Below are 18,006 nucleotides of genomic sequence, written 5' to 3'. Positions count from 1 at the left end.
TCTTATGTTATTTTATGTAAAACTCTTTGAAATATTTTGTGATCCGATTTTATATTTCAGCTGTTTTCGAGTACGGGAAAATAATAATAATTATAAAATATTTACTATAAAACTAAATACACAAATATAGTAAACTTAACATTTTATATTACCAATCAAATAGTATTTGAAATTTATTATGTTAGAAAAAAACATACGAAAAGTGTTCTCTTCAAGAGAACAAAAATATGATCCTCCATTATAACACAAATAGTTTGTATCGCATAATACGTATTTTGACGCTTACATTATGGCGTATCACATCATTTTAAACAATCGTTTTTGGATTTAACCAATGATAATTTTATTTTAAGTTACTAAAGATAATATTATCTATAAAAATACAGCCGATGTCACATTTATACTTTTTAAATTTGATTTAAAATTTATTTTACAGTTTAAATAAACATAATATATCTACGAACAACGATTTTGACGTCTGACTGCATGGTTAGGCAACTATTTGTTAGGCTTTCATAAGTTTTGACCAATAGAGTTTTTTACGTTTGTTATTATTATCGTAATTTCAGTCAATAGCTGACCTTAATGACAATCGTTGGGATATTTTACATATCAATTGACCAAGTATAGATAAGATTTAGCGTTGCAACCGAATTTATATTCTTGACATATTTATTCGATCGAGAAATGTCAAGGCAATACAGTATTTTTATTTTTCGACAAAAGCAAACGATTGATCTTCTTGTACTTCTTTAAAATATCTTTGTTTTATTTGTTTATTGTATTAAAAGAAAAAATACAGCTAAATGCTTACACAAATGCCAAACAAGCTCATAAAAACAAATATTTGAGTAAACAAGATATTAATTTGTTAGCTCATATTGTAACTAAGGTATTGCAAATACGTCGTACCATATTGAAAAGAAGAGAAAGGCAGAGCTGCTCTTTGTGCAAGAAAAGCAGACCATAAAAATGTTTAAAATCAATAATCATATAATTTTTTTTTATTAAACTCAATATTCGTTAAAATAAGCCTTTGTATTTCGTAAATTGTATTAAAATACTATATAGTAAATAATAATTTAATATAATTTCAGGTTCGACGACTAATATTTTCGAATCATAACACAAAATGGTTAATTTACATTTAATGTATAATATTGTCATAATTCGAGTATTAAACGCACACGAAAAATATAATTGTCAAACACTTTTTCCTTTAAAGACTTTGAGGAATCTCGTAGTGCATTTTAAGACCTTATAGTTATAATTAGAATGATATAAATTTTTAATCGCGAAATAATTTACAAATGTTTATAAATTAATTTTTACTTTGATTCTCTCGGAGATAAGACAACTGCCAATTTGCAATCGGACACTTTATATCACCCAAGAATGTGATGACAGACGTATTAATAACAAACCACACATCATTATAAATCAGTTAGAACACTTTGAATCTATTGTGTTATATTATATTATATACACACATTGTATAACTATTTTAAATTATAGCCAAGTCTTATTAAAGTAAATAACTTAAAACAACCAACACACGTTGGAACTTTAGATTAGTTAACACTATTCAATCGTTCACAGAAATATTTCAAATAATATCAACTGATTATATGAAATTATAATATCTATTATCTATAACATATATCATTATGTAATACTTCGTGGCAAATGTTAATCTTTTTTTTTTTTTTTTTTTTTTTTTTTATATTTAAATTAATTGGATGATGAATTATATCAATTTTTAAATGTTCTTTTTTTATATACTTTTTCCACAATCCGTCTGAATATATTTATTATATCTCTTTTAAATATATGGTATTATATATTCTAAAAAAAAAAAACAAATAAGATTCTAAAATGTGTGACTTCCAATTAAATGGTTTCACAGCACGATCTCTTATTTAAATTAGAATTTTTATCAAACATGTTATATTTATAGATACTATCTTTTTATGACTTAAAATAAAATTATCATTTTTTAAAATTTATAAAGGGTTATTTTAAATGATGAGATACACCCAGAATTGTCAAAATACATTTTATATTTAACAATTTTTAACACTTAAATACTCATACTGTTACGTATATATAGGTTTAGACGATGAGAACTAGAGTTACTGCTAAAAGTTTGTATAAATTATTATGGATAAGTTACTACGAATTTTAAAAAACGAGTTTTATTTTTTGAACATATAAAAATCTTGATAATGATTTTCGGCACATGTTTCTGTCTTTACACCTCAGGCTTAGGACTAGCCTAGATCGTTGTCTATATGTTATATGAATATTTTGTTGGTGCGATCCTAGTGTGATGATAACAATGAATTATCAAAACAACAATTGTGTAATTTTTTGAAAATATTTTTCTTATTCCTCTCAGAATCCTAAAGCTACTACTTAAAAATGTTTAATCTGTACCTACCTATTTTAATTAAATTTTAATATATATATAAGTATATTCTAAAAAATATGTTATTGTTATTTAAAAAAAATATTTTCTGTAGGTACTCGTAACTCGAGTTCAGTTATTTGTAAGTTTTAGTAGGGTTTTATTATACATTTTAAGGTTATGAAAGAGTATAAAAAATAATTTCTTCTTTAATAATACATGAAAGAAGTTTAATAACTAAAGAATACAATTCTAATTTATGAGTATCTTTGCAATACCAGGAATTTCTGTCAATGAGAATATTATTTATATCGTGATCGTTCCTGGGAATTTCGGGGAGTACCAACCCTGGATAAGTGTAAGAAGATTGTTTATTTTAAGAACATGATGAAGACACTTTTTTTACTCTTATTTCCATGTTATTATTTTATATTGGGTTAATGTAACTGATTAGTCAAGATTTTTCGTTGTTGTACTTTTCATCAGCATTATGTAATTATTATATTATACTTTTCAGAATTTTCGATGTTTTGGTTAATCAATGTACATGCTCTATTTTTGTCGTTCCAAATATATTCATGCTTAATCAAAAGATATTTAATTTCAATCTTTACATATAACTGTAAAATTTATTTCGGTGTCTATCATTACCATCCATCTCCTATTATTGAAATGGGGATTGGTGCCATGGATGTAAAGATATGGTTTTCCTTCAGCCTTTGGACGCTGTTTAGTCGGTGTCAAGAAGCCTTTGCTGTTGTGTTTCACGACTTGATTCTGCAGGGATACGTACTTAAAGGCTTTATATAAGGATGTTAGGAGTATAATATAGATATTAAAATAATAATAAAAATGTATAAAACGAAAATAAGAATAGCATAAATTTATTTATTTTTTAATCCACGGTGAATTCTTTATAGTCTCCTATTTCTCAATTACTTAACTATTTATTAACTAATATACCACGTAGATACATTTTTAAATGATCGAAGTTAAATACTTTCATAACACAACAATTTGAAATAAAATAACATAACAAAGTTTATTACACTAAAAATAATTACAAAAATAAATTATTCGCTTTGGCCAGCAGTTTGGTGTTATCGATTCGATAACGCGTACAAACATTGTTTAAACAAAATAACAATATTATAATATATTATATGATAATATACGAAACAGGCGGAATACCCATATTAAAAATACTAAGTGTTATAATGCCTGATTTGATTATGATTATATAAAAACTAGAAATAAAAAAACTAATAATGATAATAATAATAATAATAATAATAATAAAAATAATAATATAATAACTAGAACTGTATGGATTGGACGTATTATGTGACTTTAATTTAGTATATCTCTTAATGACTGGCACTTATCTTTCATCTTTGGTACGTGTCGACGAGCCCGAAATCACGAGTAGATTGTCATCAAGATCAACTGCAATGATAGTACATTAACATTAACTAACCTAATATAATAATATTATAATGAAGTAATATTTTCCGAGAGAAATAATTTACCTCCTCTAATGACAATGGGTTTCCCTTGCTCATTTTTGTGTCTAAACTGTGATACCTCTCTAGAAATGTATATAAAATAAATTATCAACAATTAAATTAGCTTATATTCTTCACGAGAAATTAGTCATCTTACCGTGAGCCAAGTGCAGCCTGACCATAGCCATTATGAAACATTCCGAAGTCAAAATCCGGCTCTTCGCAAATCTCAGTACTAGGCATTCGAGCACTTTATTACTAACAGTACTACCGGCTTCCCAAAGTAGAGGTCTTAGGTTGTAGCTAGACGTCTTTGTGGGATTTACACCCTTTTCGAATTTTTGGAACGCTATCTGTGGGTAAAAAAAAAAAAAACCAACTTAGAGAGTACGTACTTACACATTACACAATTAACAGTTATAATAGCCTATTTTAATGAGGATATTTCAACAGTCATTTTAAGGGGTTTTGTATAGGCAATTTAAAGAACATAAAATATAATTTTTTTAAATACCTACATAATATTAAACTCAATTTTTTACACATTATCATTACCGTCGTTTTTTTTTTTTTTTGAATGATTACCAAATAAAAAATATTTTTTTTTAAAAAACTTTCATGTTTTACGCTATTTTTTAAAACAGGAATGTTTTTATTTCCAAAATATTATTTACTATAAATAATTGTATTGTTATTTGTGTTTTTAACTGTTGTAAAACGAGTAATCACTCGACAGTATAGTTTTTATACGAAAAATGCAGAGGTTTAACGTTTTCTTAATTCAATGAAATGCTATCAATGTTTATTTTTACCTTCCAGAATTGCAACATGTGCATCAGTACGGGTATGTCCAGCACGTTGATACGACCGCTAATATTGACGTCCCTTAACATTATCAGACTCTTGCAGAGCTCCAGGCTTGGTTTCTCCGCCAAGTATGCCTTCCAGTGTGCGCGCAGTATCTTTTGCAATTGAGTTACGTCCAGTTCCGGTGGGTATTTGACCATGAGTTTAGTCAAGAGAGGTTTTCCGTCTGGCTATAAAATCAAACCAATGCGTTTTCAATCATTTATAGCATGTTTAACTTTTATTGACTAACCATGTCCATACAAATTTGGAGATTCAGACAAATTTAAAGAGGGGTCTTAATATTTTTTTTTATAAAACTAGCATATGATTAGACAAAATAGTTAAATTTTTATAAACAAATTAACGCTTTAAATAATTTTGTTTCTTTAATCATAAATACTACTTATTTTGCAATAAAAATAAATAATACTATGCCAGGTTTTACAATACCTATATAGATAAGCAAATCATAACATTTTAGTATTCGTAAAATATAGAAATGTGAAATAAGTATGGGGAATTCAAGAATTATTTGAGAAGTTAAATCAATATTATTGATAACTTTTGATTGATACTCACCAATATCACAGTGTCTTCCAGAAACTCAGCCGAGATATTTTTGAACACCATGTTGTCGTCATTAACTTCCCTATGAAATTGTTGATTAAGATGTATAATATTATGTCAGTGAGTCGAGAAATTTGAATAATGATAATAAAAAAAATAAATAGATTGTACCATATGTTACTCTGTTCATCTGTTAATATACGAAGTAAAAATTTGGCGTCACAGTTGGGCACGTTTGTTTGCGGGACAACAATGTAGTCGCCAGGAGGTAACGTGAAGAACGTCACCACTTCTCTCGCCACGGAATGGTTGGTCACATCCAGCGGTTGCTATAACAAAAATCAGTTACAGATGATATTGAATTTTCTGTATGAGTAGACATTTTAATAAAATATAAATAGCAAGTAATGATAAATTTACCATAAAATTAATAAGTGTGCATCTATATCCAGTACCTATACGTATACATAAGCCGTTTGGATTGAGTAACAGTGAAAAATGCATTTGTTTCGGTGTGATTATACGCACACAGACAATATTATTAGTTATTATGTGCGATATAATTAGTGTAGGTACTCACTTCTTTAAAAATGATTAATGTAATTTATATAATGTTTTTGATAAATATTTAAAGAAGAGCGTTATATAATAATTGAAACAAACAATAAAAAAAATACATCTTTCATTGACATATTTGTAAACCTAAAAGTAAACAGGATAACTGCAATATTTTTCGTTATTGAAAAGGCTATTAAAACGGAAATTGTTTACGGAAATACCATACCACGTATATCTACGAGGTATCTATTGCAGAAAACAATAGTATCTACATAATAATATAGTTTTTTCAACTATTGTTGTGTTGCATAATTTGTTGCTCGTTGGCTGAATAATAATTGGCTCATTATTATATTCCCAGAAAAAAAAGTTAGTAAAAAACCATTATTATCGGTGCGTTTGTTTGGCAATACTCCATCAATCAATCATCTCTCTAGATAATTTCCCGCGAATCGAATTAGGTAAATTGGACTGTTTACCTGTTGTGCCACGAACTGCGGCGTCAGTCTGGACGTAGAATGAGGTACTTCGTAGACCGCAAAACCAATGGCGAATAGTGGTCGTGCTCCTTTGGCTTCCGGATCGGTTTCGTATTGCTGCACGACGGACACGACCACGTGACACTTGTTTCCTGAAGTCCTGGGTATGCCGATGTGGAACTGAGGATTCATGGCCGTCGTTTCCGGGTGTCCCGGACCTCCACCCGCGTTATATCCACTCCTCCACCGTCTCCTGGCTAATACAGCCCGCCATGGTTGCTTCGAATGCAATGCCGGTTCGGTCATCCAGTCATCCGGGCTGACGTGCACGATGTCCAGCTGTGTGAAATGTCTGGCGAAATCTTCGAAAGACATCCTGTGGACGAAAAATCCGAAAACGTTTTATTAAAGAGTGGTAATCCATGTTAGCTGTACTAGGCTATGTGATGTGTATACGGATGTTTTATAATATGCGCGGATTGTGCACAGTGTACTTAATTTTTAATTAACAATTAAGAATTCCTTAGCTTATGAATTGCGTTTTAATAATTAAAAGAAAATGCATTGCAATTAAATAAACATTAATTGAAAGTATGAAAATTGAAATGTATTACCTAGTACAATTATGATACTCATCAGTTCATATTTGTACGTGATAAGATTGTAATATTAATATATAATACATAAAAGAATGGATAATCAATTGTGTCAAAAACTGTTTTTGCAAACAGTTTTTGTTATGAAATTCTGGGTTTATTTTAAAAATTGTTTTAGTTTACCAAATTTTATAATTATGAAATATACTGGGAGTTTTTTTACTTTTTACTTTTCTAAGACTCCAAAGTACTAACTAGATTCACTTTCTAACCAGAAATGGTGTCGAAGTTGAAAATCAAAGCATTTATTTTTAATTAATATTTTTAATTTATCAAACAAAGAAAACTTTGTAAAATTGTTTAATTCAGAATCTAAAATTTTAAATATTATTTATAAAATTAAAAATGAACAAAAATTGTGTAATATTATGATTCTTTAACTTTTCAATTAATGTTAATACATTTGGACGTAAACCACCATAAAGTATATATAAATACTAATATTATCTGACATTATAATATATTAATTGTGTGTATTAAAATATAAGTATCGAGATTACGATTTTAATGATTTAGCATATCAATAAATTTCAGTTTAATACAAAATAAGTGAGATATATTATATTTATTCAGTACATAATGAACCATACTAAAATAAAATATATTATTTATAAATATATTTTTTCATTATAGTTTAAGCCGTTAGTGCTTAATTTAATGTAATTCATGTATAACTGTTTATTTTTAATACTTTTATTTTATGTTTTGGGAAAAATATAAATGTATTTGAGTATAATGTTCTATTATAAAAGTTGATTTTAAGTACATATATTTTTTCAAAGAATATTTTGTTTTCTTATACCTAATACTTATAACCCATTATGATTATAATGTATTGTAAATCATAATTTAAACAGAAAACGATAACATAAAGAAATAAAAAACTTGCCATTTAAAAAAATAAAAATAAAGGTTAACAAAAATATACAGATTATCATTAATCAAAAAATAATCCAAAACGAAATAATTAAAACCATTTTATATTTCTGTACCGTTAAAATAAATAAATTTTTTTTTAATTTATACTGTACTGTGGAATTATTTCTATTTAAGCAAATGTTATTATCCTAACCAAATTAACCGGGAAAATTATTCTTATTTCATGTTGTATACACGTCACTAGGTACGTAACCCATCCACGTTTTTCAGTCGAGTGGGCCCTGGTTGCAATCTAAAAATGTGTGCGTATTATTTGTGCATAATTACTCACCAAAATTCACCATCGTTCCGCACTCGAACGCTGAGTAGCTCCTTGTCTCTTCCAGACAGCCCGTCCCATTCCCAACTCCTTTCGCTCCAAGGCCCGGTCCACTCACCTTCGCCCCAAGGATTTCTCAGCCTTACTAGTGGGGTATCTCCCAACGGACCTCTGACTCGTGCCAGACCCGTGACGCTGTATGCGTGCTGAGTCATTAGACCGTTCCGTAGCCTCAGTTGTCTCTTGTTCTCTTTCTGCAACACATGATTTATGCACGTTGTAAGGTTAGTAAAGTATTCAGAAGCCGGTAATACGTGAAAAATGCACCACATCGCATAGTTTTTCGACACAGGGCGTTATATTTCTCTCACCAGAGTGATAGTAGATATGAGCAATGACGACCTTGGTACGGCACTATTGAGCACTTGATACGTTAAGAATCGATCCTGATTGGAAAGGCCAAAACTCTGGACGATGCCGCCGGTCAGATCCTGCAGTGCTCTAGTAGTCGAACATCCAGGTCCACTGATGTTTTCGTAGCAACCGTACAATCTAATTATTTAGTAATTAGTTAAATAATAGAATTTTTTTTTGACATTCATAATATATGCGAAAAATAAGGTATTCACTGATATGTAAAAATTGGTAGAAGGATGGTTAATATTTATTAATGCAATTGTTGAAGTATAAAGTTATTATTATATTTTATTTCAGATTTTGAGCGGAGTGATGAATCCATTGATTCTATAATGAAATGTGTGTTTTTTTCTGTTTGTCATCACCTCTTGAGGCAGTAAAAATGTTTTGATTTTCAAAAAAGGGGTTGTTTTTTGTTAGCAAAATGAATATAGTTGCTATTTGAGAGGGTGGGTTGTCAAAACTAAAAAAATTTCAAATCTTTTTAATACAAACTGTAGGGGAAAAAAATTAAGAAAAACAGACATTTTTATGCAAATCCAATTTTTGATAAAATCAATTTTTTTTTTAAAAATATAACTCAAAAACAGATAACTGTAGATACTTGATATTTTCACTAAATGTTTATGCTACCATTTAATATTTACGATAAAATTTTTAAAATATTTTGAACAATTTTTCAGCTATTTATAGGCATAAAAAATTAAAATTTTTTTTTAGTTTTCAATAAATGTCGATTTAAATTACATTATTCACTGGTTAGAAATGAATGTAAATTTAATACAAAGCTTCTCATAAGTTGTTAATTTTTGTAATTAAAAAAAGCTTTCGATATTTAATCGCAAAATAATAATTTTTTTTTAAATAATTGTTACCTAATATTATATTATAATATATTATTACCAGTACGAAGAAAAATACAAGCCATCAACATATTAATTTATCAACTTAATAATTTAATTATTAAAATATATAGAAAATTCATTGTTTTTTTTAACCATTCTATTATTGTTTAATATAATAATTCAAGTATTTTATTGATAAAGTTAAATTTTAAATCAAAATAAATAAAGTAGCAGAAAAAATATAGCCAATTTTGTCCTCCATTATAATTTATAAGTTCAGAATTTTGCATTACATAGCTTTTAATTTATTGGATATTTTTTTATACTTGGAATGCAGGTTCCTCTGCAGATACTTAACTCAAATATTCATTATATATTAGAAAACTTTTATTAAAAATAAAAAACGTATTTGATGAATTTTAGTTTCGTGAAAAATATTTAATTATACACTATTAATGTTACATCTACCCTCGCATGTGCATCACTGTCAAGACGTTTAAAACTCAACATCATCGATAATAGTAAATTGTATGTTACATACTAGTTATTTTACTTACTTTGCGTATGCTTTTTCCAATAATGCAGCCCAGAATTCGGTGGGATTGGCAGAACGCATGTAAACCAATCGTCCCCTATATGTGGGCAGCTTGTCATCAATCAACACTTCTTTCCACTCGCCGAAATACCAAAAACGAAACCTGCAGAAGACAGAAAAAAAGTTTGTTACAAATTGACAAGCATGTGCAGCCGTGAAGTCGAAAAATAAATTGCGTGTCGTTTAACGTCAAATAAATTTTTAATGTTATGCGATTACGCACCAATTGTATTGTAATATCAGTGTTTATATTATCTATAATACGTATGATCCAAGAAAGATTTTTGTTTTTGGCTTTTTAGATAAAATGTTTAATGTAATAGAAAATTGATGATGTTTAACTAAAGTGCGAGTGTTTTAAATATACCCAAGTAACTTTCTGAAAAGCAAAATTCTAAATAATTTAATATCATATAATTAATATTGCAGCATTTGATTCCAAAAATATCTTAAAGGTGACAAAAGTTGATGAAATTATAATTTGTTTACTTTCATTTGAAACAGAATTACTTGAATTAGAAAGATTTTTTTTTGACTTACGAACGTGGGTTTTATGTTATACCTCATACGTATAGAACTATAATAGCTAAATGCATATTGTGTAGCGTCCTCTTAAATGGAACGGTGTTTGAAATTACCAAATAATTAATAATCGCTGTGTCCAATAAAAACGTATGTTTATGGTTTTATAGTTTTACATATTTATTTTTTTTTGTGTTATACAAGTTAAAAATGATGATAAAATATTAGTATAATATCCACAAAAATAAAAAAACCATCAAACAGACTAAGAACATACTATTAGATATTATTATTATTACTGCTATACAAAGATCATATTTATTAATATATTATTATATAAATTATTATTTAAACTATTCTTCGTGTGTCTTTAGAGGGCCTGGTCCTTTTCATGTTTATCTGATATTACTGTATTTAAATGCGCAATATTCAAAATACTAACATTTTGTAGTGCTAAAATAAATCACTGCATGCGGTTAAATAATATATGTTGGTTTTATTGTTTCAGAAATACTCATCTACGAAATTTCAAAATTAATAAATCCAAACATTTTTATCTAATTAAATTATAATTATTTACTCTAAATTACTGAAATTCGATATAAATTAGATTTTGTTCACAAAAAACCTATACATTATTACTCGACAGTTACCGCAGTCCGATTAAACTATAGACACTTCTATAATCACGAAAAAATATCATAGGTAGTTGATTGTCACTCGAATATATTTCTTTTTCAACAACATAACAAAAATACATTAAAACAATTACTATAACTCAACAAGGCGCCGGTGGTGACTTAAACGGCTGTCGACCACTTAAGTGGCGTCAATAAATTTGGAAAAGGTATATCCAGATACTTCGTACGTGCTACGATCCAGCCCATAACCTACATTATAGCATTTTAGTGCGATATTCTACAAGTCATTGTAGATAAGGGTGAGATCAAGGTATTAACTTAAAACATGTGATAAGCTGACATTTTGGCGTTATATAAAGTGGTTGCTTTATACTAAACAAAACCCTGTACATTGTTTGTCAAGACTAGCTAGAGTTCACAAAAATTGTTTGTTCCATTAAAATCGAAAAGAATTTATTCCATGAACTGAGTGGATTATACTACTGAGTGATACTTTTACCAAATAACACTTATTATTTCAAAATCTACAAATGCTTTTGAAAATATTTAAAAAAAATATATTGTTTTACTTCGACTGGATATTATGCAAAAACAATATTTTCAAAAACGTTTATAGATTTTAAAATTACGAGAGTTTTTCGATAAAAGAATCACTCTGTACAGCTGAGTTAGGTAGATGTGCAGCTTCTCCACGGTGTGATGTGATCATGAGACAAGACGAGACAAGACGTGACGAAGAAACAACGATGATTTCCGTCAGACAAGTGAGACAACAAAATTCATCTTGGATAATAATTATTATTTATGTTATTACCGGGCGGTCGAGTTATTGTTATTATTATTTTAATTGAAAAAACTCAGAAAAAAATATAAGAAAGTATGTATTATTACCTGGACGACGTTCGTCGGGAACTAGGTTTATGATTATAAAAAGTGGTTTAAACGATGTATAAATACAATAATAATCGAAGGTTGGTTGGTGGGTGGAGAATGAAGAATTGCTTGGTTTAGGTCGATGGTATCTGTATATTATATATTACATAGGTATTGATTATTGGTATTATCGTTAAAACAATCGTCGAATAGAAGTGTAGGTTGCGTGTTGCGGCGAGCTGGTTTTAGTATGTTTGATTATTGTTATTGTAATTGGGTGCAAGGTACCGCAGGTACCAGAAATTTTGGCTAGGGACAGTAATGGCGACGGGCACAAATACTTATGAAAATTCTAAGCCGTTTTATCTTAACTTTATTTTTAGGTATTTTATTCTAATTAAATTTGAATAATTTATACCATTATGATGACATTATTACGATATATAAATACAATGAAAATCGAAATTTTTATTTCTAAGGGCAATTTTATTTTGTTAGGTGGGAGGGAGTGAGGTGTAGTATAATAGAAGTTCAATAAGTTTCGAGCGGCATTTGTTTTGAATGAAAATAGAATTAGAGAGGTAAACCTTACTATAGATATAGCATGTAAAAAATAAATAAATAATTAAAAAGTCTTAGTCGTAAAAAATTTAGCATTACACTTTAAATTGATGTATTAATTATTGACCTCAATATTTCTACATAATATTTTGAGTTTTTGGTTTTTTGAACGCTGCGATTTATTGCCATACTTTTATAAACCATATGAAGAGTGGAAAACACTCACAACTTCAGTGTCTATATTTTTTTTTTTTTATATAACTCAGTTATCATGTAGGACAGAAGTAGTGCATTTGGGGTGAATGTACGCGTTCAATTGCTAGTTCGTTAATAATTATTTGCGAATCCGTAATAATAATCGGTCGGGAGACGAGTGTTGGTAGGACATATCGTAATACAATATTAATGTGCTGAGAGTGGAATTGCCGGATTGTTGCAGTCGCGTGCTTATATATTACGACCTTGACCGTGGCCTTGTTGGACAGGATCACCCGACGGCTATTTTACACCACCATCGCTGACGTTCCGAAACCTTGCTAAACGGGATAGATTTTTTACGTTTAGTTTTTCTTGTACAGTTACATAATATTTAAATAATAAAATGTTGAGTAAAAACAAATTATATTTTCAACACTCTTTGTATTCTAATACTTACTAAGAGATTTAACAAACGTTTTTCAAGAGTTCAGTTTTAAACTTTTTCTCCGTATAGTTATATAGTCAGTATTCAAATTATATCATAAGTATTTTATTTTAGACAAAACAAATTTTTAATGATATTAGTGTAAAATATTACGAAATCACATAATGATTAATGTAGCTAGGTATAGCAATAGCACAATAGCTTAGTAGACAATAGTTTTACAGTGAAGATATATAATTTGGCGTTGTTGTTTCTATATAATTATGTCGAATACAAATCAACAATATCACACGGTCAACTGTTATTATAATAATATAATTTAAAATTTTCATAAATTGCGCATTAAAAAGTTTGTTTTATAGTAAATTGAATGTTCACTGAAATTTCAAGAGGAATAAAAAAATTACTCAACAATACGAGTAGATTAACTAGTTTAAAAAACTTTGTACTTAAATTTTGAAAAAATTTCACAATTATTAAGAATATTTTAAGATGATATCGTAATTTTCCTTTCAGTTTTATAATACTATGAACACATAATAATAATAATTTTAAATTCTATGTACGTACACAAAGTAACAAGAGAAGATAAAAATAAAAATAGTTAAAATGAAATGCCTGTGCCCTGTTTATTAAAATATGGATTGATAAAAATATAAATGAAACTTTTAAGTAAATTTAAACAATAAAAATCAATGTGGTCGTTCATATGACTTAAGTTATTCGCTAGTGGATAGGTTGAGTTAAGTAAGGTTAGCAAGTCAATCAATCAGTCTGAAAAAAATATAGTCATTACAGGAATTTTTTCTTTACGTCTGTTCAACACTCAATCAAACAGTTTTACCATCACCATTTTCAAGTACATTAGGTATTGTGCAGTACCACGATATTTTGACGTATGAAATATAATATGCTTTCTATTCATTTATTTACGAAGGGTCACATCACGACATTCACGACGGAAATATACAGTATAACGAATAATTGTGTCTTTATATCGGGTAAGAAGGGTAATTTTTCTGTTATTAACAATTAAACATAGATTATTATCTGACTTTTGCAGTCGTACAATATAGGTTGGATAGAAAGTACATACACATCGAGAATTGTCGAGTTCTATTTATTTTTGAAATAATGAATTTTTATCTTAAAAGTCATAGTTAAATATTCGTTTTATATTATACTCTATTAAAAAAAAAAAAAAAAAAATGTATATGGTCAAAGCACTACCTTTACTTGTAGTATGTTATAGTACTTCTGCAAACTCAAACATCGGCAATAATGAATAACACATAAATCTGAGACCGAACTGAGCGAGAAAACGATAACGGACAGAAAATAGGTAAAAATGAAATAATAATATCATGACGTTTGCTGTACCCACATTGGCCACATTATTATACGCGTTTTGCATTGAGTACGACCTTCCGACATGCAACGCATCATAATATAGATCTGTTATCATTTCGCCCTCGTCCTCCTCTCAACCCTCCCACTCGTTTTCTGTTTTTTCTGTTTCTCACGACAATCCCGACATCATGCCTTTAATATATCTATTATAATAGTATCACATACGTGCAAACGCCGCGGCCGCAAATAAATCATTACTGCGCGAGACACGCAAGCGGCTCTATAGTAATATTATAATCACGATGATAATAATATTATGAATTTATAACTGCAGGTATAAAAGTACAATATTGTTTTATAATTTTATACGATATTATAAATGACAAAAAAAAAAAAAAAAACAAATTGTCGTACGTTCTTATTGCGTATAAGTTCAAAAGCGACGGCGTTTTGCCGCCGCAATGACTGTAAGTACATTATATGATCATTAAATCGTGCGTGCGCGTATGGCGTGCACTCTGGGCAGGTATATGTATACCGGGAGCGATCCGATAGCTTTATATTAATACCGGTAACCGACCGAGTGAAATAGAAAGGGATAACGAAAAGACTTTGCAATATATACAATACACATATTATATATTATACATCATACATATGTATATATTATGTAGGTATACTTTATCTTCAAATTATGGAATATTTTTGAGACATCACCTAGGATGAACTATCAAACCAAACAGGGATATCTCTCGATTTATCGTTTGGGGTATCTTAGAGTTTTGATAAAAGTAATTAAAAAAAAAGTAAAAATTTAATAGTTAAGTATTATTGAAAACATATTAATTGTTTTGGCATTAGGCTATTAAGTGAATTAAGTTTTTGAAATACTTAATTAAATAAGGTGTTTGAAATACGTATTTTTAAACAGGGTCCGTAAATTTGTTATACTTCGTGTGGTTAGGTTAAATGTTACAAGTGGGGTAATTATTCTTGCCTCAATAAATCATATTTTTCTCTCTTTATCATTTTATTTTACGCGTATGGTACACATCTAGCTCAGAATATGGGTGCAAGCATGAGAAATTTTGCTGGTTAAATTTTATTATTTGACGAAGTATCTCTAATGAGAAATTTCTTCACTCCGTCATTTCAATGACTATTTAATATACACACATATATATATATAAATGTTATTAATTAAGCTTATTATCCATTTGTTTGTAACAGATTGCTGAATAAAGAACCAAGTTTAAAAAAAAAAAAAATTATGATTGATATTTAAATGATCGAACGTATGATATCACTTCATAATATAATTTATGATACAAACCGACGATACAAGGGAAAAATAATAAATATGATTAGATAAACGCAAGTACAATATAAATTATTTATACGTATGTTGTGAATAACTAACTTCCTTAAGCGATGGTCCCTGAATGATGCAAATATATTATTCTCCATGAATTTCACTTACACCCACGCCATCACACTGTCGAGTCATATTAAATTATACATATAATACGAACATGTCGACGGCGACAGCGCACGAGTCTATCCGTTTGCTTTTGCAGCACACCTACCGTGGGAATGACGCGGATGAATACCGTTAGGGCTCTAGAAGTAAAGTCGTATAATAAAATATGACACGCCGTATGCATAATATGATATACATATTATATTGTTCGACGGATGATATTGAATTTTTTCAGTCCCGCGATTATGACAAAGAACCACGCTCAGACTTTAACACTGCTTCAGTGGATTCACGATGATGAGGAGATAGGTCCGCCCCAATGTCTTATTTTCATTGTGGGTATGAGTGGTCAAATTATCATATTTCAAAATGGGAGTTTACCAATAGCGCTTAAAATTACTGTTTTATATACCAATTGCGCTCTAAATATTTTAGGATCAATAGATCAATTGCATTCTATACATTTTAGGTCAATAGACCAATTGTGCTCAAAACATTTTAAAATATTTTATGAAAACTTATTAGTTATTTATAATTATACAATAAATTTATACACACATCGATTGTTTTGCGAGTATAAATACACGATATAATAAAAATAAATAAATATAGTCAATTATTCAAATTTAAGTTATATCAGTTACATAATAATTCACATTTAAACTTCTTGAAAATTCAAACTAATACTAAATAACGGCTATCATTAATGTGTTATCCTATATAATACAGTACCTATATATATTGTGCAACAAATTAATATTAAGTTGATAAATATCTAAAGATAATTAAAACTTATTTTCGTCAAATTCATACTTGTAAAATCAAATATAAATATAATAATAATGTTTCATAAAATTCCTGATATTGTTATAAAGTATATTATAAACAGTCACTTAAATTAGTAATCAATTGATTAATAAATTAATTTTTAATTTTTAAGCATTTTTGTGAGTAAATTGTTTATGCCAATGTTGATGGAATTAGATTGAACAACAATATATTTTTATTTGAAGATAGGAAAATTTAAATACAAGCGCAATTGGTACACCGACCTTAAACAAAAACTTTGTTTTATGTGCAATTAGTCCATGTCCCTTCATAATAAGTACTTAATAAAATTATTAGGAATTAAATCTTAAAAATAATTAAGCAATAACCGATAGATAAGAATACATTCTGTACAATGTGATTAAATTTTGAAAAATATTTGGAACACTTCTTAGTTTTTTGACTACTCACTACTATTATAATATAATAGTCAATAATATAAAATGATCATTGAATTGAATTACAATGCCAGTAATTTAATTGGACAATCCTTACATGTTTACTTGGCACTTGTTAAAACCATACTGATATAATTATTTGTATAGACCATTTAATATGGAATTAATACTTATAAATAAAATTGCCACATCAATAGTGTTAATAAATTATAGTATTATAGGGATAAATTAAGCGTTTTTAGCGGATGTGGCCGGAATTAGTGTATTACTTAATAAAAATTGAAAGACATTATAATATGTGTTATTGGAGCGTAAGTCGAGGCTTATACGATTATTCAAAAATGATTTGAATACAAATTAAAATTTTTTAGACGATATCGGAGTATTTTTCACATACGTATGTTTTGTACGAACTACAAAGGATTTATCCAAGTATTGCATTATGTGTGATCTTAAATTACCAATTAATTTCTAAATTTTATTTTATTTTACTTACATGACCACTGTCGTTAAAGTCTCACGGTAAATATTAAAATTACTCAATCAGTATCAAAATCAATATAAAATTAACGTATCCATCAAGTAGGTGAACTAATATAAGCAGATTTTACAGTAGGTACATAAATACAGAATT

The 18,006-nt window shown here is 28.3% G+C and overlaps 1 protein-coding gene across 1 annotated transcript in view; it reads right to left on the bottom strand.

Moving 5' to 3' along the window:
• Positions 1–3,668: 3,668 nt before the first annotated feature.
• Positions 3,669–18,006, bottom strand: part of LOC112593774 (calpain-1 catalytic subunit-like) — an 87,522-nt gene continuing 73,184 nt past the window's right edge. Inside the window, exons 6-15 of the mRNA XM_025338317.1 lie at positions 10,039–10,179; positions 8,591–8,771; positions 8,232–8,473; positions 6,366–6,741; positions 5,500–5,657; positions 5,341–5,410; positions 4,725–4,949; positions 4,070–4,265; positions 3,937–3,995; positions 3,669–3,853 (exon numbers count right to left, since the gene is read on the bottom strand). Of these exons, the coding sequence (XP_025194102.1) occupies positions 3,827–3,853; positions 3,937–3,995; positions 4,070–4,265; positions 4,725–4,949; positions 5,341–5,410; positions 5,500–5,657; positions 6,366–6,741; positions 8,232–8,473; positions 8,591–8,771; positions 10,039–10,179 (1,675 nt within the window). The 3' untranslated portion in view covers positions 3,669–3,826. The remainder of the gene's footprint in view (positions 3,854–3,936; positions 3,996–4,069; positions 4,266–4,724; positions 4,950–5,340; positions 5,411–5,499; positions 5,658–6,365; positions 6,742–8,231; positions 8,474–8,590; positions 8,772–10,038; positions 10,180–18,006) is intronic.

This window comes from Melanaphis sacchari, unplaced genomic scaffold (assembly GCF_002803265.2).
Source record: "Melanaphis sacchari strain LSU unplaced genomic scaffold, SCAv2.0 Contig20_pilon_pilon, whole genome shotgun sequence".
In the NCBI taxonomy this organism is placed as follows: Eukaryota; Metazoa; Arthropoda; class Insecta; order Hemiptera; family Aphididae; genus Melanaphis; species Melanaphis sacchari.
The sequence above is the reverse complement of the archived record's forward strand: the minus strand, read 5'-3'. Positions and strand labels throughout refer to the sequence as shown.